This window comes from Tarenaya hassleriana, unplaced genomic scaffold (assembly GCF_000463585.1).
Source record: "Tarenaya hassleriana unplaced genomic scaffold, ASM46358v1 Cleome6, whole genome shotgun sequence".
Lineage (NCBI taxonomy): Eukaryota > Viridiplantae > Streptophyta > Magnoliopsida > Brassicales > Cleomaceae > Tarenaya > Tarenaya hassleriana.
This window is the reverse complement of record NW_010968505.1, coordinates 3,836,273-3,857,764: the sequence shown is the minus strand read 5'-3', so window position 1 is coordinate 3,857,764 and position 21,492 is coordinate 3,836,273. Positions and strand designations below refer to the sequence as shown.

General features: G+C 38.6%; 5 protein-coding genes and 1 long non-coding RNA gene across 11 annotated transcripts in view; 1 reads left to right on the top strand and 5 right to left on the bottom strand.

Moving 5' to 3' along the window:
• LOC104799394 (SMR domain-containing protein At5g58720) overlaps positions 1–674 on the bottom strand; it is a 4,270-nt gene extending 3,596 nt beyond the window's left edge. Inside the window, exon 1 of the mRNA XM_010521900.1 lies at positions 28–674. Within this exon, the coding sequence (XP_010520202.1) occupies positions 28–499 (472 nt within the window). The 5' untranslated portion in view covers positions 500–674. The remainder of the gene's footprint in view (positions 1–27) is intronic.
• A 466-nt stretch (positions 675–1,140) lies between these two features.
• LOC104799393 lies at positions 1,141–3,132 on the bottom strand. Of its 3 annotated transcripts, none has more exons than XR_769570.1 (5): positions 3,034–3,132; positions 2,348–2,412; positions 2,067–2,189; positions 1,626–1,962; positions 1,141–1,374 (listed from the first exon to the last, which is right to left on the bottom strand). It is a non-coding gene; the product is annotated as an uncharacterized LOC104799393 (long non-coding RNA). The 3 variants fall into 3 exon arrangements; XR_769569.1 differs by having other exon boundaries at positions 1,141–1,322; XR_769568.2 differs by lacking the exon at positions 1,141–1,374 and having other exon boundaries at positions 1,388–1,962.
• Positions 3,133–4,464: 1,332 nt separating this feature from the next.
• On the top strand, positions 4,465–8,603 carry LOC104799392 (phosphoinositide phospholipase C 4). Its single transcript, XM_010521899.1, has 9 exons — positions 4,465–4,941; positions 5,597–5,790; positions 5,870–6,005; positions 6,110–6,349; positions 7,086–7,324; positions 7,427–7,544; positions 7,719–7,859; positions 7,954–8,040; positions 8,139–8,603. Exons 1-9 carry the CDS (start codon positions 4,630–4,632, stop codon positions 8,430–8,432), a joined length of 1,761 nt encoding a protein of 586 aa, XP_010520201.1. The 5' UTR covers positions 4,465–4,629; the 3' UTR covers positions 8,433–8,603.
• Positions 8,604–8,712: 109 nt separating this feature from the next.
• LOC104799391 (selT-like protein) lies at positions 8,713–10,492 on the bottom strand. Its single transcript, XM_010521897.2, is given in 4 exon segments — positions 8,713–8,978; positions 9,175–9,493; positions 10,075–10,148; positions 10,216–10,492. Coding segments are annotated over 4 exon segments (693 nt in total). The 5' UTR covers positions 10,411–10,492; the 3' UTR covers positions 8,713–8,873.
• A 5,648-nt stretch (positions 10,493–16,140) lies between these two features.
• LOC104799390 (ataxin-7-like protein 3) lies at positions 16,141–18,000 on the bottom strand. 4 transcript variants are annotated; one of them, XM_010521893.1, is made up of 4 exons: positions 17,908–18,000; positions 17,439–17,515; positions 16,622–16,945; positions 16,141–16,524 (listed from the first exon to the last, which is right to left on the bottom strand). In XM_010521893.1, exons 2-4 carry the CDS (start codon positions 17,478–17,480, stop codon positions 16,336–16,338), a joined length of 555 nt encoding a protein of 184 aa, XP_010520195.1. In that variant the 5' UTR covers positions 17,481–17,515; positions 17,908–18,000; the 3' UTR covers positions 16,141–16,335. The 4 variants fall into 4 exon arrangements, with proteins under 4 accessions (XP_010520195.1, XP_010520197.1, XP_010520198.1 ...); XM_010521895.1 differs by having other exon boundaries at positions 16,622–16,933; XM_010521896.1 differs by having other exon boundaries at positions 16,622–16,921.
• Positions 18,001–18,439: 439 nt separating this feature from the next.
• Positions 18,440–21,159, bottom strand: LOC104799389 (farnesol kinase, chloroplastic-like). Its single transcript, XM_010521892.2, has 6 exons — positions 20,778–21,159; positions 19,730–19,797; positions 19,521–19,652; positions 19,252–19,367; positions 19,009–19,123; positions 18,440–18,920 (listed from the first exon to the last, which is right to left on the bottom strand). The coding sequence occupies exons 1-6, from the start codon at positions 21,096–21,098 to the stop codon at positions 18,743–18,745; spliced, it is 930 nt and encodes a 309-aa protein (XP_010520194.1). The 5' UTR covers positions 21,099–21,159; the 3' UTR covers positions 18,440–18,742.
• Positions 21,160–21,492: the final 333 nt, after the last annotated feature.

Here is a 21,492-nt window from a genome sequence, read left to right as displayed (position 1 = left end):
CTTTCCCTATTACTGTAGACACCGTGCCTGTTGCTGCAATAACTCGATTTTGTTTGCTCCCCTTAAACCCCCTCTCCCTCATCAGATTCTGCACGTAACCGCTCTCCATAAATCCATCGCTGACGCTAGAGCTCGATCCCGTCCCGTAGTCGGAGCTAGATCCAGTCTCTGGACCTGAAAACCCGCTCGAGACCGAACTCGTAAACGGATCATCGACGCTTTCCACCAGATCGGACAAAATCTCGGCCGCTTTGTCCGGATCTCCGCCGGCCTCCTTATACGCAGCCGTGGCTTCCTCTATCGAAACCGAGCAAAAAGCATCCCTCAACGACTCGATAACGTTGTCTTCAAAATTTTCCTTCTTAGCTTCCCGTTTTCCTCCAATATCGGTCGCTTCTTTCTCCAAGGGCTTTTTGCTCCCGGCGGACGGTCCACCGCAGGGGGAATTCGTGGCGCTTGATCGGTTCTTCTTTTTCTTCGAATTTCGCTTCTGCTTCATAGTTGGAGAACAGAGAAATCAAGTGAATGCCGGTCAAATCTATATGGATAAAAGACGATCTGCAGAAGCGAGGAACCCTAATTTTCGGGGAGAGAAGGGACAAGGATAAAATAGAAAACATAGAGAGAGGGTTTGAGGGCGGAAGGGGAAGTTTTTTTCTCCAGATTTGACTGGGAATCAGAATCTCCACACGCGCAGATGGTAGGCTCATAGACGGTGGCTTAATCCACGCGCTAACGTTGGCACCTCACGCGCTTGAAGGAGCGTATCCCCCACGCGTGCACGAGTGACGACCGGTTTCACTGTGCGGTTCAACCGTGTAACAATTAAACTAACCATTTGGTTTGCTCCACTTTGTTACAATTAATTAATCGACCGAATTCCTCAAAGAACCACATGCAATACAATATATATATATATATATATACACATGAATACATGAATAAATAATCACAATATGCGATTAAAATATATAAATTAACAAATACAGTCAGAAAAACAAAAATAAAAGAAACAGTATTTTATACTTTGTAACAAAATCCCTTAAAAACCTATGATTTTGTATAAATTAACTTACTTCAAATAAATATAAAACATAATAAATTAAGATTAAAATATATAAATTAACAAATACAGTCAGAAAAATATTTCAGTATATAGATAATTAAAATTTAAAATAGAAACTTTTTAGAAAATTAAAGATTTTTTTTCGTAGAAGAAGAATAAGATTGAGATAAAAGAGGAAATTCGCCGGTCTAGGCGATGAGTTCCGCTTTGTCGGCCTTCATCTTCGACTCCATTCCCGACACCACCTTCCCAAACACTACATTGTCTCCCGTCCAAGTTCCAACATAAGCATATTGCATATTCCCATTCTACAGGCACGGATTATATATATGTATATATAGTGTGCGTATATATAGTGCGCGTCATCTACATTCCAAATTTAAAAAAAAAATGCAGCCAAGCCAAATATCTGTATCTACAAACCCATGTCTATATATATATAATCCAACCCCAATCCTGATCCTAATGCATAATTCATCCCTACACATACAGAACCACAAAGACAAAGCACATTGGGATTCATATTGGTGTATTTGATTCTGAAAAATTCCGTACTCACCAGCTGGTTGTTACCATTGTGATGAAAGACTTGGCGTCTTTGTCGGCCTTTGCCATTGATACCAAGTCCTTGGGAAATAGAGGTATACAGTGAGTAAGCCAACCCACTGGGTAAAGCCCCTGAAGAAATTGAAATCAGTATCGAGAAAGAGCTACATGTCCCCGTATGCCTGATCTTGAGGTATTCACCACAAAAAGTCTCGCCATAAACAGATTCTTTGACCATTTCGTTCCCATGGGTTTCTACTGTGATGGAGAGGTTTCTACTGTTACAAATCCTGTGGAATATGCTCCCCATGTAATGGAGAGGTTTCTACTGTTACCAATCCCTATCTCCCCTGAGATAAATAGAGCAGACAGTATATGAAACCTTGAATGTGAAAGACATGTAAAGATATAAAGATTGCAGAACATCAGATATGGAAGCTCTTTGGTTGGTTACCTGCGCGCCAAGCCCAGAAATCCTCCGCAGGCGCGCAACCAACAATCAACAGCACATAAAACATGTTAAGCATACCAGCAGTTTTGGGGACTGTATTGCAAAAGAGACCCATAACAATTCAACCTGGGTGAAAACCATTGGAGTCAATGACATAAGAATCGCTCGAAATATGAGGACAAAAGTTAAAACACCCAGAAAGCATATCATCCAATGAATCCTACAGCAAAAGACCTGAAAGACTCGTCATGTACCGCAAACTTATATCAGGACCAAGATCGTACCAGCTCTCAATATCGAAATAAACCTTGTGGGAAAATTCCATCAAATTCACCTTGGATTTCTTAGCCTGAAACCCAAAACCCGCCATTCAAAAATGGTTTGTAAGAACATTATCCTCTCATCAGGATATTATTCCATGTTATAAGACCCTCACGTCTCTTAATGAATCTGTATGATTTATTAGGGGAATCCATACAGTAAATAGTGTTTGAGAATGCACGGCCAAACCATCAACAATGTAATTATAATCGATATCGTCTCCTTCTCTCTGCAAATCTAAACTACAATAAATTACAATTTACAATCAGAGAACATCACCACTTGAGAATTCACAAAAAATCTGGATGTTTCATGTCATGAAGCTCTCACGTTTGACAATCGGACGTGAAAGGTTGACTTATGAGTCACACTTTTTAATCACAAGGACGACGATAATTCGCAAAGAACATATTAGGGTTTTTCCCTTAAGATAAACAACGAAACATTACAGGACACAGCAGCAAAACACCAAGGTCACACGCACCGGAAAACGATTCAAAATTACCTCAACGCCTAGTCTCCGAATCGGCTCAAATTCATAACGTGATCAACCGTAGCCGATCAATGGCCTTAAGCTCGTTTCGCTATGGCCAATCAAACCGCGCAGAAAAACAGAAGATACAAGGACAAGGGAAACAAAAAAATTTACCTGAATTAGGGTTAGGGTTAGAGCTCCGAGAAGAAGAAAGCTGCATAATAGCAGCGCCACCAACCTCGCCATCTCGCTCGCACTCAGAGCGCGAGCATTTTCCCGTGGCCTTTTCATCTCCCCTCGCGCGCTCTCCCATATAACGGAAGCAAGCCAATCAGTTTCTGCCACGTGGTGAAGTCTTAGTATGGGCCTACGCTTACAAGGTCCTTCCAAAGCTGGAAATTAATGGGCCCTCATCTGGGCTCAGTAGTCCTATTCAGCTAGATTCGCATTAAAATTAATTTTTTAGGTAATTGTTTATTTTTTTTCTATAAATAATTATTTATTCTCGTAAGAAAATCCTTAATAAAAAGTCCAAATTGGGTAAGACAAATATGTTGTTTTTTTTTTAGCAAAACGCGTTAAACATTTTTTTTTTGGTTAAAGATAGTTGTCAGCAACCATCCACGACGGATGCTTTCTCACGTATAATATTTAATTTGTTAAGGTAACCGTCCATCAATATGAACAAATTCGAAACATAGAATAATTTCAATTAATGGAACCTAAATAGTCATAAAATTATTCCGCTTGGACCACAATATATACATATCATTGTCATAAAAAAAATTAAAAAACACCGTCAACGGATTACAACAAATGGTGGTGATGAATAATAAATAACCCCATTAAGTGTTAACAAAAAATAACAAACCCATCTGTACGAGATTATGGATTGTGTATTCGATTCTTTCTAACGTCTGAATTTTTGTTGAATCGTTCAGCTTCAACTAATTTATCTGTTCTGTATGGTTTGTCGACTATTGTACATAATCAGAGGTTTATTGTCCGATATCCGACTCGAAAGACTGTGTGATGGTTTTCCACGTTAACAAAAAAAAACCATAACGTGTTAACATATGCTAATCGCATTCCAAACTCTATTTTTTGATGTATGGAGTTGGAATAAACTAAAGTGTTGTGATCTCTTTCAAACCATAAAAGCGAAAAGGTAAAATCTTTGATGAAGAGACAAAACAAAACTCAACCATAGAGAGTGGCCCCCACCCACCATGACGTGGAACACAACAAAACAGATTAACAAAAGACTTTTTGTGTGTGTGTGTGTGTTCAGACATGACTTAGATGAGATCTTTCTTTTGCTCTCTTTTTTTTTAAAAAAAAATTAAAAAACAAATTAATCAGTTAAACGGTGGCCGATGTTCGTTTAAAATCCATTTTTCACTGGAAATTGACCCTTTGTTTTCTATTTTTAGGGAGATTCAATAAACAGGGCTTTTTTCTTTTTGAGGATTGTTTCTGAAGACAAAAGTGATGGAGGTTTCTTCTCTTGATAAGATTTGGTCAAAATTTGATGGAAGTTTTGAAACGCTTCTAGAAAAAATTGCTATTACAAAAACCAGGATTATACATAATATATATATATATATATTATATCTGTATGTATGTATGTATGCGTGTGTGTATGCACCACGAGAGCTGTCACCTTTTAACATTCCTCGATCTGAACAAGACGGTACCTGAAGAACCCGTTAAAGAAAAATACCAAACGAGAACGGGACGATACGTGCAGATAGAGAGAGAGAGAGAGGGATGGGGAGTTACAGGATGTGTCTGTTCTTCACGAGGAAGTTCAGGGTGACGGAGGCGGGCCCGGCGGATGACGTCAGAGAGGCGTTCGATAAGTACGCCGAGGGTGGGGCCTACATGTCGCCGGAGCAGCTCCGGCGGTTCCTGTCGGAGGGGCAGGGAGAAAGCTGCGGCGGAGCGGAGGAGGAGAAGATCGTCGACGAGGTGCTTCGCCGGAGGCACCACATTGCCAAGTTCACGAGGCGATCCCTCACCCTCGACGACTTCAACTATTTTATCTTCTCCACTGAGCTCAATCCGCCGATCGGTGATCAGGTGAACTCGGCTGGTCAACTCTTGTTTGTTTCCCTGGAAAATGCGAGAAAGTGGGTCAAAGCTGGCCTTTTTTTTTTGCAATCTGGGTGCTGTTTGTTTGCTGGCATTTCGTTTTCCTGCTTTGTTCTTGACTGGATCGTCATGCAAATCTAACTACTTTCGCATGCCCTCCGGTTGATTTCGCCGGAATATGTCGGAAATTTAGGGTTTTGGCTCCTGATTTTGTTGCAAAAGAAGAGATCTCCGACCTAAACTTTGATTGATTACTGTATATGGCAAGCTCCTTTTTCGCTAGTTGTATTTAAAGTTAAAAACTTTGACCTTTTTAACTTCGGTTTTATCAACTTGTCAAGAGATGAACACACGGGGAAATGGATGAACTGGAACTTTGGATTCTGAATTTTGGGTCTTTTTACTGCCGTTTCCAAATCTCACTTTTCCAAAAGAAAATTGAAAACTCCCCTTTTGGGCAATGAAAAGGTAAACACTTTTCTTTTGGGTTGTCGTCTGAGGATCTTTCTGTTCCAACTGTAAATCTGAGTTACCATAAAAGTGGCAAAGGTCTGAGAATCAGTTGCAGGTTCTTGGTTATGGTTAAAGCTAAGTGTATTCAGTGTTGTTCGTATATTCATGAAAAGCTGTAATCAACATTCAGGTTCATCATGATATGAAAGCTCCACTATCACATTACTTTATATACACTGGCCACAATTCCTACTTGACCGGAAACCAGCTCAGTAGCAACTGCAGTGATCTTCCGGTTGTGAAGGCCTTGAGACGAGGCGTGAGGGTGGTCGAGTTAGATCTCTGGCCCCGTGGGAAAGACGATGTCTGTGTCAAACATGGAAGGTATTTCATTCGAAACCGTTCTTGCTCAATGAATATGTCTTGTTTCCTTATCTCGGATTGTGTTCTGAAATATATGCAGGACATTGACTAAGCCTGTAAAGTTGGGAAAGTGTTTGGAATCAATTAAAGCACATTCCTTTGCCACTTCCAAGTATCCTGTCATAATCACTCTTGAAGACCATCTCACACCAAGACTTCAATCTAAAGTTGCCAAGGTTAATCCTTCTTTGCTCCCTTTATGTCCGTAAATCTTTGACTGCAGTGTTTTGTTTGTGAGTGGAAGTTTTCTTCAATGGATACAAATTTACTGCTTCTGCAGATGATAACTCAAACATTTGGAGACATGTTATATTACCATGATCCTGAAAGTTCGGAAGAATTTCCCTCCCCAGAAGAACTGAAGGGCAAGATCCTAATATCGACAAAACCTCCAAAAGAGTACTTAGAAGCCAACGATGCAAAGGAAAAAGACAATGGAGAGAAGGGAAAGGATTCGGATGAGGATGTTTGGGGGAAGGAGCCATCGGAACTTACTTCGACGCAATCTGATATCGAAAAGGTTTGTTATCTGTGCGGTAGGGGTGGGCACGGGTCGGATACCCGGGAAAATCGAGAGATTTGGATTCGGATCCGGGAGGCTCGGGTATTTAACTATGAGATTTGTATTCGGGATTTGGTATTTACGAGTATCCGGGGTACGGGTATCCGGAATAATAGTCGGGTACTCGCGGATATCCGGATCCGGATTTATTTAAGAAAAACAACAATATTCATATATAAAATTTTTAAAACATGAAGATATATTTATAAAAATTGATGAATTATGATAAAATATATAAGACAAAAGAGATAATAAGAGACAAATAATAATAAATTTAATTTTTTTGAATTAATATTAAAAAAATATGAAATTATTTCATCTAAAATAATTGTATTTTATAAAAATGTTATATAAATATAAGATATAATTATTTATAATTATAATACGCGGGTACCCGCGGATATCCGGTTTTAAAAATTCTATTATCCGGATTTGGATCCGGATTCACGGGTATTGAAAAATAAGGATTTGGATTCGGATTTGAAAATTACGAGTACCCTAAAATCGGGTATCCGTGAGACGAGTATCCGACGGATACCCGATTTTCGGGTATTTGTGCCCAGCCCTACTGTGCGGTGTATGAATCAAAGAAAACTACCAAATACCAATTCAAAGCAACTAATCTCAGCATCAAGTAAGTTTTTTGAAACTTATTTTGCTCAAACTATGCCTTCTTCTGGTATTTTGGTTTCAGGTTTCTAACAATATAACGGAAACCAATCAAGACGATGAAGACAAGGAGGTGTGCGAGTTTGAGATGTCGGGCCCGTTGACAGCACCTGAGTACAGACGGCTTATCGCCATTCATGCTGGGAAACCAAAGGGTGGGCTAAGAAAGGCGTTAAAGTTCGATCCTAATAGAATCCGACGGCTTAGTTTGAGCGAGCAATCACTTGAGAAAGCTGTAGCATCATATGGTACAGATGTTAACAGGTACTTGTCTTATGTTCAAGTGTTGAAAAAGATGTAAATGGGCTACTAGTGTTTTGCTTCTAGTTCTGAAGCTAATCAGTGATTAATACTCACGATGAACAGATTCACCCAGAAGAATTTTTTGAGAATATATCCAAAAGGTACACGGTTTAATTCTTCCAACTATAAACCGCAGATTGGTTGGATGCACGGTGCTCAAATGATTGCTTTCAACATGCAGGTTTGCCCTCTAATCTTTATTCCTCTGTTCCAAGTCATGCTAGCACCGTTATCATCGGGATTTTTGCCATTCTTCTCGCCCTATAATAAGATAAAAATTATCGGGTTGATGATTGTCCTATTTGAGTTTATAGTCTGTGGTTACTCCAGACAGCTGACAAAGTAATAACTGCAGGGATATGGCAGAGCACTGTGGCTGATGCATGGGATGTTTAGAGCAAATGGAGGGTGTGGTTACGTAAAAAAGCCGGATTTTCTGATGAAGGCAGGTCCAAGTGGTGAAGTATTTGATTCGACGGTGAAGAAAACATTGAAGGTGTGTTAAAGCTGATACCTTTGCAAGAATCCGTCGATTCCCTTTTTCCCTCTATGCTCCGACTTTCTTGCTCAAAGATGTAACATTGATTCAGGTGAAAGTCTGTATGGGAGACGGGTGGCAAGTGGACTTCAAACTGACGCATTTCGATCTGTATTCTCCTCCGGACTTCTACGTCAAAGTACATTGATCCATCTTTCAATCATTTTCTGATAAATTGTTTCAGCCTGAATGGATGGAAAGTTTTGATTTTTGGTATAATACATGTTAAATGTGCAGGTGGGTATTGCTGGAGCACCTGCAGATGAGGTGATGGCGAAAACGAAAATAAAGTTCAATAACTGGACGCCTGTTTGGAACGAAGAATTCACGTTCCCGTTAACGGCTCCCGAGCTTGCTCTGCTCCGAGTAGAAGTGCACGAGTACGATACGTCTGAGAAGGATGACTTTGGCGGGCAGACATGTCTACCAGTGTCTGAACTGAGACAGGGCTTGCGTGCTGTTCCACTCTTTGACCAAAAGGGCGAGAAGTACAGCTCCACCCGTCTTCTCTTGCGCTTTGAATTCGTCTGATGGTTATACATGCGTCTTTTGTTCTTCATGCTATATCTTGTAGCACTTGTTTAGTTGATTTTTTTTTTCCCAATAGAGATCTTCCTTTTATCGAGGAATCAAATCGAAATCGACCCTTTATCGATTTCTTAGTTTTCCTTATGGGTTTTTCGTTCTTGGTAACTATCAGAAGAAGGTTCTTCTCCATTTTAAAATCTCTAGAAATATGGTTTGACTGGACACAGAATTAATCTGATCGTGAAAAATAGATGTATATATAAAGTGTAATAATACGAATAAATAAGGAAAATCACAATGTTATTGAGATGTGGAAACACTCTTGTCAGTCACTTTCCAACTTTAGTAATATCAATCCTTTTAAGCACAATACGAATAAAAGATGTCATGGAAAAATCCTTCAAACGAAAGATATCTGTATAGACAGGAAAAAGGAAGGGCTCTTCACATCAAAGCAGCTCCATGGCTTGGTCTTGTCAGAGTTCTGCTGACGATATCTCTCAACTCGATCTCACCCGGGAATCTTCCCTCTTTCAACTTTGAAAACACCTGACAAAACCCCAAACATTTGCATCAATTTATCACATGGAAGCTCGCTGTTACGGCCATATAACAGATAAGATCCGTAAGAAAAACTGATTCTTGAATCAGTAATCCGACGAATTCTAAAGAACAAAGGCAGGGTGAAATCAAGATGCTGACGAAGAAACAAGGCACGCCATGAGAGAAAGAATACTTAACTTACCAGTTCCCCGTTGCAGTAAACCTCAAAGGCGCCGGAGCTTTGCAGGAAAGACTGCAGAAAGTTGCCGAGAAGCCAAGTGGAAGCCATTGACCCGAACCTATTTGCCCTCAAGGAGTAGTACCAAGCAGGGGGCTGAGTCACTCCAAGCATGGGAAAGATGTGTTCACCTGCAACTATGATACCGATAACACCCATCTGAACAACAGGCACAACTTTAGCAAGAAGCCGTTTTGGTGCTGGTGGCGGATAGTTGGCCAGAATCACATCCAATCCTGGAAAAGCTGTCTCCAGCATTTTCTTCATTGTTACTGCAGTCCCCCTGGCATTCAAAATCATATCAATGAAACCCTCTGTGAATTCGCAGATCATCATCACCAGATAAATAATCTCTCAGTTACAGGTTACGCTTTTCCAAAGAGTACCAAAAGTTAGCATAAAGAAACACTGATTGATGGAAGCCAAGAGTTTGATATTTCCACAGCTAAGAATCAGTTTCAGAGGAATCCCGCGAATACCAGAAAGTGACAATGTGTGCTATTAATCCACAGAAGACGAGAAACGGTTATGTACAGATTTGAGGGAGAATTCACAGAAAACCAAAGAAGCGTCAGAGATTTAGCATTAGCCTATAAGAAAACAGAAATCAGGGAATCAATCTACCAAGAGAAATTCGGAAATTTTCAAAAGAAGACAGGCATATACTCATAGATGGTGGAAGCGAGAATCTTATACATTCAGAAACACTGCCTCTAGAATCAGCCCTGGAGAGAATTCCCAGGAATTAAGACGTCTAACATTGATCTACGATAAGTAAAAAGATTTGATATGTAATCAAATCAAACAACACTCAAGCAAAAGATCAAATCCAAAACAGTCACACGAAAATAAATGAAAACCTACTTGAACGAGCAGGAGACGCAGAAGTTGATCTCAACGGTGTTCCCATATCCGACAGCTCCGATACCACTTGACTTCTGCAAAAAAAAAAAAAGATCGATCGAAGAGCGATGAACAGGAGATAAGACGAAATCGAAGTGGGACATCGGAATCTTGGAGAAAATTTTACCTGTCCAGGGAAATGCCCCCCGCCGGTCGCTGCGAGTGAGAGATAGGCGGTGGCTGGTGATGGCGATGGTGATGAGGTTTCTGCGGCGGAGGCGGAGTGAAAAGGCTCACCAGATCCGAGCAGAATAGTAATAACGGTAGCCCCAACAACACCAACTGTGCCCTATCCATGGCGGAATCAAACCTCGGAGAGAGAAACACGAGGGAAGGAGTCGCAGGGGAGGGGATTACAGAAGAAGAACAAAGTGAAACAATGAGCCTTGTTTGGCTTCCGGGACATGTATATCCTGGTCTTCTTTTAATCTGTTAAATATTAGAGGGGGTAAATCACAGAGATATACCAAATGTCGCAGTAATTTCAGGGATACACCCCAAAAAAACATAACACATTAATTTTTTTTGAAAAGACCGTAATACCTTTAATGAAATCGTGTAATTGTAATTGCAATGTCGCAATTGATTCTAAATACAGTTGTAATTGATTCTAAATACAGTTGCAATTGATTCTAAATGAAGTTGCAAAAAATATATCTTATTAGTTATACGATTTTTAGTTGTTATATGGTCATAAATACTTCTTTTTTTAGTCGTATATTAGCTATATAACAGTTGTAATAAAGTCGTAAAAAATATAGAAAAAATGTTATTTCAGATTTTTTGAGTAAAAAATGGTATAAAATTGAAATAAAAAAAATTACTGTTCATCTTGGGTGTATCTGTGAAATTCATGCGACACATTTGGTATATTTAAGTGAATTACCCTATTAGAGGGTGTGATCTATATTTTCGTCTTAAAATACTAAAATGTCCTTGAATATAGTATCAAAATATTAAAAAAGTATTTTTTTTTTATATTAAAATAAAGTAAAATAATTTTTGGTCTGTTATGGATTTTATTGTATATAAATATGAATTTTTTTGTAACATAAATGTATTTTGGTTTTATTTTAAAATCATAACAAAATCAGAATGTTATAGAAAACGACATTTATTGTAAAATACAGTTAAATTGGAAACGGTATTTAGGGTTGCATATATAAAATATGTAACTGTTTTGTGAATCGTCAACCCATATGATTGGACGGCAGTACTTTTAATTGTTGGGCCAATACTGTTTCGATCAAATGATATGATTATTGGGTGAGGCCCATGAAGTCCATTGATTTTGGAATCCACAAACGCCCACTCTCAACACGCGCGTTACTCTCCCGCTCCTATATTGAGTGGTTGGGCGCGTGGGAACGGTTTTAGACGGGAATATTACTCAAATAACTCACTTGGATCGCAGTAATTTCAGTGTACACCACCAAATTTTTTTTTTTCAATTTTAACCCACTTTTCGGTTGAAAAAGTCTGAAATACCCTTTTCGTTTTATTTTTTGCGACCTTATTACGACTAACATATAACTGATATATAACTAGAATAAGACAGATGATTTTTTTGCCATCTTTTTTAGAATCAATTGTAACTATATTTAGAATTAATTACGAAGTCGTAATAACGAAGTTGTTTTCGAACGGATAAAAATCGCGTATTCATTAAGGGTAATTTCGTCTTTTCAACAAAAAAAAAGTGTTATGTTTTTTCTGCGACCCAAGTGGATCATTTGAGTAAAATTCCCGTTTTAGACCCGTTCGAAAACAACTTCGTTATTACGACTTCGTAATTAATTCTAAATATAGTTACAATTGATTCTAAAAAAGATGGCAAAAAAATCATCTGTCTTATTCTAGTTATATATCAGTTATATGTTAGTCGTAATAAGGTCGCAAAAAATAAAACGAAAAGGGTATTTCAGACTTTTTATACACATGCACATACACATACACATACACATACACATAATGGTCGGGGGTTGTATTCTGCAGGTTCTTGAAATAAGAGGGGACAAAGCGAGAGTAATAAGTAGCAAAAGAGACAGATTTCATGAACTACAAGTCGCAGATTACGTATAAAAGCTTGAAAGAGTCTCAGATTTGTATTTTTCAAAGATGTAAACTTTACGGTCCGTATAATTAAAACATGATGGCGGCTCGAGAGACTCCGACAAGATGTTGTTTCGTATGTGTAAAAAGTGTCCATGTCATGTAGAATGATGTCTTATGTGTTCATAATCATAAGCTTCGTTTTGAATCTTCTTCCCAAATTTTGCATGACCATATAATTAACAATTAAAAACAATGAAAAGTTATTATGGTATGTTGTTAATTTTTAGAATAAATTAACAAACTAAAATGTTTTTATATATATTATTTATTTTCAGCCTTTTTCTTTAGGTTATTTTTAATATATTAAAATTGTAGCTATGTTCATTTGGCAATATATCACAAATATCCTTACTTTGCTATTTTGACTTCAAGTTATACTATTCTTCAACTGTGATCCTGTGTGACCCATGTGACCAGAAATTTAATATTGGTCATATTGGTCATAACATTGAATTTATAAATTTTTTATCAAATGATTAGTGAAATATATAAGGTATGAACATAATGAATGAGTGTGATTATTGTAAATTTAACGTTATGGTCAATATGAGCAAGATTAAATTTTTGGTCACATAGATTATAGGGTTACAGTTGGAGAAGGAATTTAATATTGGCCATATTGGTCATAACATTGAATTTATAAATTTTTTATCAAATGATTAGTGAAATATATAAGGTATAAACATAATGAATGAGTGTGATTATCGTAAATTTAATGTTATGGCCAATATGAGGAAGATTAAATTTTTGGTCACATGGATTATAGGGTAACAGTTGGAAATTGGTATACCTAAAGTCAAAATAGTAAAGTAAGGGTATTTTTATAATACCCGTTCATTTATATATGCTTTGTGGGATTAAAAGCCATTGATGCAGGTTATAAAAAAAAACACATTTTCTTCACCTGTATGCATTTGCTTCACCGCACTCTCATCGGGGAATATTACTCAAATAACCCATTTGGGTCGCAGCAATTTCAGTGTACACCACCGAAAAAAAAAATTTTCAATTTTAACCCACTTTTCGGTTGAAAAAGTCTGAAATACCCTTTTCGTTTTATTTTTTGCGACCTTATTACGACTAACATATAACTGATATATAACTAGAATAAGACAGATGATTTTTTTGCCATCTTTTTTAGAATCAATTGTAACTATATTTAGAATTAATTACGAAGTCGTAATAACGAAGTTGTTTTCGAACGGATAAAAATCGCGTATTCATTAAGGGTAATTTCCTCTTTTCACACGAAAAAAAAGTGTTATGTTTTTTCTGGTGTACACGTGTATTATTATTATTATTATTATTATTATTATTATTATTATTATTATTATTATTATTATTATTATTATTATTATTATTATTATTATTATTATTATTATTATTATTATTTTTCCTTCTTTTCGTGACCCATCGATTTTGAGACCACTTTGGGTTAAACGGTTGAAAAAAATCCCATCACACTGCGAGTATATTATGTTGCATTTAATTTAAATATGGCAGTTGCAATTCGGACAGTAATTTGGTGGCGACTTGCTTTTTAATGTTTACATTCACATATTATTTCAAAATTACACTTTTTAGGGTCTCAATTTTGTCCCAAAATCCGGTTCGATCCGGTCGAAAAAATAGCGGGCTTGGCGTAGAGATATTTAGGTCCGAAAATTTTCGGCCTTTTGGAGTGGGTTTAGAGGTTTTCATTCGGTCCGAAAGTCCGATTTTTTTTTTAAAAAATTAATAATTAAAAATCAAAGAGTGAATTTAGCAGACCGGTCCGATCTAAATCCAAATCCGAAGTTTATAGGATTGGATTTTAGATTTAGTTATTTAGACCCGAAAAAAATCAAATCAGTCCGAATCCGAATCCGAGACCCTCAAGCCGAGTATGGATTCAGATCAGGTCGGGTCGACCTGACCGACCCGATTGACAACCCTATTTTTAATTGCTCCACTCGACTCCACCCCACCTTCACTTTTTTACACACTTATATTATCCCTTAGCACTTCAAAGTTATAAAGATTCAGAACACAAAAAATAAAAATAAAGAGATCCCAGAGTATATTCAAAGAAATGGCTCACCAAACGATGGATGATGATGATACTCAGAGAAGAGAATCAATCAAGGAGCAGCAAGAGTTGGCAGAGGCAATTGAAAGAGCAAAGGATGAGGTTGATATGCTTTCTGACAAGGTAATTGCCTTGTCTGCCTCTTTCTCCTCTTCCAATATTATTACTAGACATTGATCCATCATTTTTTTGGCTCCTAATATGATATGATCTGTACAAGCAAACCTTTCTCATGCATTCCAGTTATGTAGCCTCAAGGTATGAGGCTTGAACCCTAGAATGACACTTTTTTTTTGATAATTTGGAAGTTTATCGGACTTTTGACCCGACTATATATCTCCCACCCATGTAAACTTTGCTTGGGTGATTATGAAAGAAAAAGATTGGTCTAACGTCTGTTACCGTTAGGGGTGAGCACAAATCGGATATCTAGAAATTTGAGGGTACCTGAGCCGAATGTCTCAGGTTATATGTTTTATTATCTGATCTTATACCCGTGAAGTCAGGTATCTGAACCCGAAAACCCATGAGATAATTATTGAATACCCGCGAGTACCCGAATCCGAATATTTATAATTATTTTCAATCAATTTTTTAAAATATATTTATACATACATATTCAAAATCATTCAAAATAAATTTAAATTGTATTTATATCTAAAATAAATATATTTTTAAAAAAATACATCATAAATATATCTAAAATATCTATATAATCATTAATATTAAATAAAATAACACAAAATCTAATAAAAAACCTAAATTTAAAAAGATAATTTTTTATTATCTGGGTACTCGTAGGTACCCGTGAGATAATAACAATTATCCGAACCCGAATATTCGGGTATTCTAATATTAATACCCGATCTCATGATCAGATGCAACTTATTGCCACTCATACCCGAATTTGTGGGTATCCGACCCGCGGGTCGGGTCGAATACTCAAAATTCGGGATTTTTCCCCACCCCTAGTTAATGCACGCGGTTGACCTAAAATCGAGACAAGGAGGCGTGAAGTTATCAGACGAACGGTGGTGTGTAGAATGATACCCTTTATAAATCCGACCATGCGGCCAAGTGAGGATTTTTTTTTTTTTTTTGGGTTCTGAAACCAACTAGTCTATGAAACAATGCAAAACACACTACCCCCTATTATAACACCATGTAATTGTTAAAAAAACAACAACTAGTCGTGATAGTAGCCAATACTTTGTTAGGTAAGTAAGTTAGTAGAGAAATAACTACTAAGCCTATTCCTAAAGGAAAAACCCTGGTGGAATCTTAGATGAGACTAATTATTGACAGTTGTTCTTCAGGTTGTTGTATTGGAGAGAAATGTCCATGGAGGAACCAAGGCTGAAGACAGAGAATTCATGGTGTTGATAGAGTTGCTAATGACCCAACTACTTGAACTAGATCAGATTGAAACTGATGGAGAGGCAAAAGTTCAGAGAAAGAACGAGGTAGCGGTGGGATCACTTACCGAAATTTCAGTTGTGATCATCTGTTTTTGCTCTTCTCCACTTTAAAACAACGAGAAATGTCTGTCCCTTTGTTCGGGTTACTGGTCTGCCGCGTCCAGGTATTCATCGAAACATTGGATGACCTGAGGGCAAGAAACCATGAGATCCTCCGTAGTGCAACACCAGTGAGAATCAAGCAGGAGTTGCCATTGCTAGGTTTTGGAAGCTTTGCTCCAAAGCCTTCAACTGTCATTACTCAACATTGGAAACTGTTTGATTGAAGATACTAGACAAAAATCTCACGCTTTACAGGTTACTCGAACATAGATTGCATCTGAAACATTATACATGCGTAAACAAAATGAAGATAGTCACCAATGCTTGAGAAGAAAGCTATAATTTCATTTCAATGTATATCTATTTGGATCTCGTGGATCTTAAGCCACTGAGATTAATATAATATGAACCCTCAAGGACTTTGCAAATCGATAGAAACCTAGCGTATGATTTATACTCGTCTGGAGCAGTCAGTTACTTTCATGTCTAATGTTTGATATAAACCTGTGATATTCAGACTCAGTCTTCTTTCAGGTTCTCTCTGATTGTGCCGTGTGAATCCTTACCTGCAATACCAGGCGATCCACTTGGCAACCGGTTTGCGCTTGTGGAATTTAAAGGAGAATATGGGGAATTAGGGCTGCCTCGTGAGTACCGGTTCTGTGCAGCTGTTGTGCTTCTGGTAGCCTTTGCGCGAGCCTTTCTGCCCTGTTGGGTAATTTTTCAAAGTGAATAAGGAACTGGCGGCTCATGAGACTAGAAACCAAAAAAAAATGTTGAGATAATATAATAATCAATAGTTCACCTTCCCCATGCACTTTTCCAAATGAGGAGCAAACCTTCCAGCAACAATTTGCCGTCCACAGTTCATGCAGTTGAATACTTCACTGGCTACAGGAGGGTGGGTCTGCCCAAATATGTCAACAACATACTTGGCATTGGTTTCAGCATTGTTGCTAGGATCAGCAATCTTAGCACATGCTTGTGCTGACAACCTAAACTCTTCTTCTGCCGCCTCCATATCACGATCAAGCCCCAGTCTGGCTATCCGGTGACACTCAGATGCCACATCGGCAATTGCAGAGTCCACGAGATCCAAGAAAATCTGAGAAGAAAGCTGCAAACAGGACTCAACAGCAAGAAGAAAGATAACTCAAGGCATAGTTTTCCATGAAGAAGTAAACTCCGAAAAGGCTGAGAAATCCCGTACAAGGAGGAAGCTTCAGTAACTTTTGAAAAGTTTACTCTCTTGATTCACATAGACGCCTACAGTTACTGGCCCAATTTCTCTCATTGTCCCTCCGACTACTCCGAAACCTTATCAAGCCTCTCCCGTTGTTCGATTCAACAATGCAACATATATCAGTAGCTAAACTATTTGATCTTTGCTTATCCAACGAAGTTGTTCAAACCCATATCATGGGAGAAATTAGAAGATCAAAGCACAGGGCAACATAAGATAAGGCAGAAGAGAAGGGAGCAGACTACATGACGGCTGAGATTCTATGAGCTGGTTCATGATCCTATGGCTACACTGAGTAAAGATTTTAGTTAGATTGAATAGCAACTCTGTACGCGAGAATCAAGAATGCATTATGAGATGAGATGGAATTAAGAAATACCTGAGTATAAGAAGATGAATCAGGCTCTTTTGCCCCAGACATGGAATCCAATTAATCGGGTGCCCTGAAGATATATCCTGAAAATGCCGCAAAAACTTCCGTAAGAAAATGGAACCTGAGAGGAAGACTAAATAAAGACGGAAAAAGACAATGAAGCGGAATTCCGAAGATTAATGCGATGGGAACGCAACCGCAGAAAATCTGGATTCAGTTGAAGATTTCGTTCTGATCATGAACCCTAAAATTCGAATTTCTGGGGAAAATCAAGAACTAGAAACCCAAATTCAAAACCAAAGATCAATCACTCCATCCCTTGGTCGCCTAAGGCCAATCGTAAGCTTCTTAACAGAAATCGCACATACATATATACACACACACACACACAAACACCCATATACTCTGTCGACATACACAAATTCAAAAACAAAACTCCATTGCAAAAAAAAAACATAGAAACTAGAAAGCTTACACAGACAGTCCAATCGGAGCAATGATCGGAGCTAGGGGGAGAGTCCTCACTCCAAAGAACCGGCCAACCAAAAAAGCCGCGGATTTACGAAACGGCGAGCGTTTCAAGGGGAAAACAGTAGAACGGCGTGGTGTTCGTTTTGAACGAGGGAATGATCCGTGGTAGTTTGGGCTGAAGAGAAAGAAAGGCCCATCTTATGAAGGCCCATTACAAAGAAAGGTCTTGGGGGTAGGTAATATTACTAATATAGTGTGCGGATGATCCAAACAATGATTGTGAGAAGGAATTCACTCAATGTCAACTCTTACGAAATTATTTGTATCGAAATATATACCCGTTATTTCCGTTAGAATGACGTTTCATTATCGCGAATTTGAATACTAGACCAAAATACTAAACTATAACCCAAATACTCTAAGAATCTAATCCAATCGGAATAAATCGACTAGTATACTTGGTTGATAGGAGTGGTCGTCGGGAGAAAAGATGCGATTTAATTGCAACAAAACTATTTTTCGGATGAATATAGTTGTATCAAATATCCAGCGAAACAAATTGAATTAAAAAAAAAACTCATACAATCACTCTAGTCAAGAATTAAAGGCAAAAGCATAAACTTTGGTGGTGTGGTGCCTTTAATCAAGAGGACCAGCCCGCTTTCCCACAACGTCCATCCATTATTCAGTTCCTAACACTCTCAAAGCAAGTGCATTGTTACAATGCCAACATTTTTTTCCTAATACAACAACAACAACAACAGGGATTTCACAAAAATACATTCGCCTTATCGAATTGAACCAGGCGGGATTTTATGAAGGGACAGAAGGCAACAACACTAGAAGACGAGGGTGCCCACCAAGGCAGATGTTAAGGGAACGGTGAGGTTATCGTCTATCTCCGAGCTTATGGGGATTGATTCTACTAAAGCCGCCACAGTCGATACTATCAAGAAACGAAGGATCATTCCTCCGCTATCCTCTATGTAGCCGAAGGAAGCAAAGTAGTACATGTACCTGTCACAAGTTTCCCTTTTGTCAACACGCACCAGCAACTGACTCTATGGCCATGTAGTTAATGCCGAGAGAGAGAGAGAAGACTTACCCAACCGAAGCTAAAAACCCTGCTGCTGCCATCGCAATGCTACCAGCTACCGATTTGTTTCTGTTGTAAGGAAGCTTCTCAGTTCCAAGCCTCCTTCCCACAATGTCAGCCATACCTATTATGGTTTCGACATGTTTATCGCATCAAGATTCAAGAATTGAAACACATTTAATGAATTCCAAAGGCCAATACACAAGTTTCCGGAATAAGAGAAGCCACTTCGAATGGATCAACTAACTGTACCATCTCCTGCACAAAGGTTGCATATCACTGCAATCGCAATTGGGGATGTCCTCCAATAGAATGCGCAAGATAAAGTGATTGCTAATGCATAATAGAGTGGCCCCTTAAGCAGTTCCCTGTTGCAGAAAGCATCTACAAAAATTTGTGAAGTGACTAAGAAGCAAAGATACAAAAGAGTAACCAATTATTGATAATAGAAACTAGGATTGACGAGAAATGGTCAAACACTAAGCGTATAACGTGTGTTTGTTTATACAAAATTCAGCTACCTGCGGTCACCATATCTGCTCATTGACTTGATCGTTCCTTCATCGTGGTATACTCCAAGACCCAGTAGCAGCGTCCGTATAATATTACCTCCAGGGACAAGAGAAGCTAAAACTGCCCCGCGAAGTCCAGAGCTGAAAATGATTTCTATCGGTCAAGCGGATGAGAAAACATTGTCAGAAAAAAACACGTGTCTTCACAGCAGCATTACCTGAAGAGTGGCCAGCAAAGCATAAAAACTGGCCCGACGCTTACATGCACAAGCTTCCGGACGAGTTTCTGAAAACAAGATAAGATGTGAAATACTTCAAGAGGCCTAAGTTGCACACCGACATCGCACAAGTCAGAAAATGAAGTTTCACAATCGCAGAGGCTAAACCAAAGTCTGACACAAAGAAACAAAGAAGATCTGCCACTTGGGTTTCAATCAGAAAGGCCTCCCATACCATTTGTTATCCTATACTCCCAGTTCATTGCATTGGCATATATGCAATCATATATGCCGAGTTGACTGCCTTCTCATCCTACTCAGCCATTCCAGTTTGATCAATCAAACTTTTAGAGCAAGTGAGTAACGTATTTAGTTGCAAGACGCTTCAAGAACCTAATTTATGTTTCTCTCTACCTATGAAATCTCAATGAAAAAACCACTTGATAAAGAGAATATGCCAAAGTCCAAAGTCCAACATCTACCAATTAAAACAAACAAAGACATGCGAAAAAGACCACACATTCGTGGAGGAATGGACCAAATCTAGAGACTAGCTTCATGGTTGCTTGATACGGTACTAAGTCAAGCAGATGCAGATGCAGATACAGCCATGGAAACTGCGCCATTTAGATTCAGAGCACAGTTGACTTTTCAGGAAACAGTAATTATTTGATGATAGCCGCAGATTTCGGCAAAAAATCTCCACTAAATTCGGTTTCTTATCAGATGCAACTTATTGCCACTCTTGTTTCCTGATCAGTAAATACATTTTAATCCAAGTTTCCCTTCCCGTCACAAAAAGCTCTGCAACAGTGTTCTAACCAAATGCCTCTGTTCACCTTAAACTCAACTAAACTGGGACCTCTGCCGTCGCCATTAATGCCATTACCAAATTCAGCCCAGACAAGCCAAAGAAAATCAAAATTAGAAAAAATGCTTCAACAGGAAATTGCGGATTCCAACAGAAACCTCAGACTATACACGCCTGTGTATTCGTGCGAACGTATAGTGTACGTATAGGCGTATGTATGCGAACCGAATTCCGGACCTGGTCGAAGATGCCGCGCTTGCCGAACTCCCCCCAGAAGCGGAGGCAGGCAAAGGCGATGACGGTAGTGATTCCAGAGGCGCAGACATCTGATAGAACCGGATTATCCGGAAACATAACGGCGAGGGATGGCGTTAGGCTCCGGCGAGAAATCCGGGAGGTGGTCAGGGGAAATCTGGCGCGAAAGGTACACCGAGTGGCGAAATGAAGGGGCAGAGAGGGAACAATGGGAGAGGGGAAGCGAGGGAGGGAGAGAGACGATGAGTCAACAAAAGGAGATGGAAGCAGAGAGAGAGAGTATACGGAGAGCTTTGTAGCCATGTGAGCCTGTTTTGCTCGTTCACGGTTGGTTGCCGACTTGTCGTTGCAGATATAAATTATAATTTGGTTGTTGATGGAGAATCGCGATGATTTCATTCTAGATAATACCAACACTTCGGAAATTGTAAATGTTAATGATGATGATGATGATGATAATAATGATGATGATGATGATGATAATAATATTAATTGGAGCAGATGGACTTAATTAAGATTTGGTATTAGGTTGACCATTATTATATGTGGGCTCAACCCATTTATTGGGCCGGCGACTTTCCTCGAAAGAGTTTGACCATAGATTATGACAAGAGCGTAATTTTCTTTTTTGATAACATGAAACAATACTTGTAAGTGTGAGGTAGTTCAATTGTATATATACATGTAATAATAATAA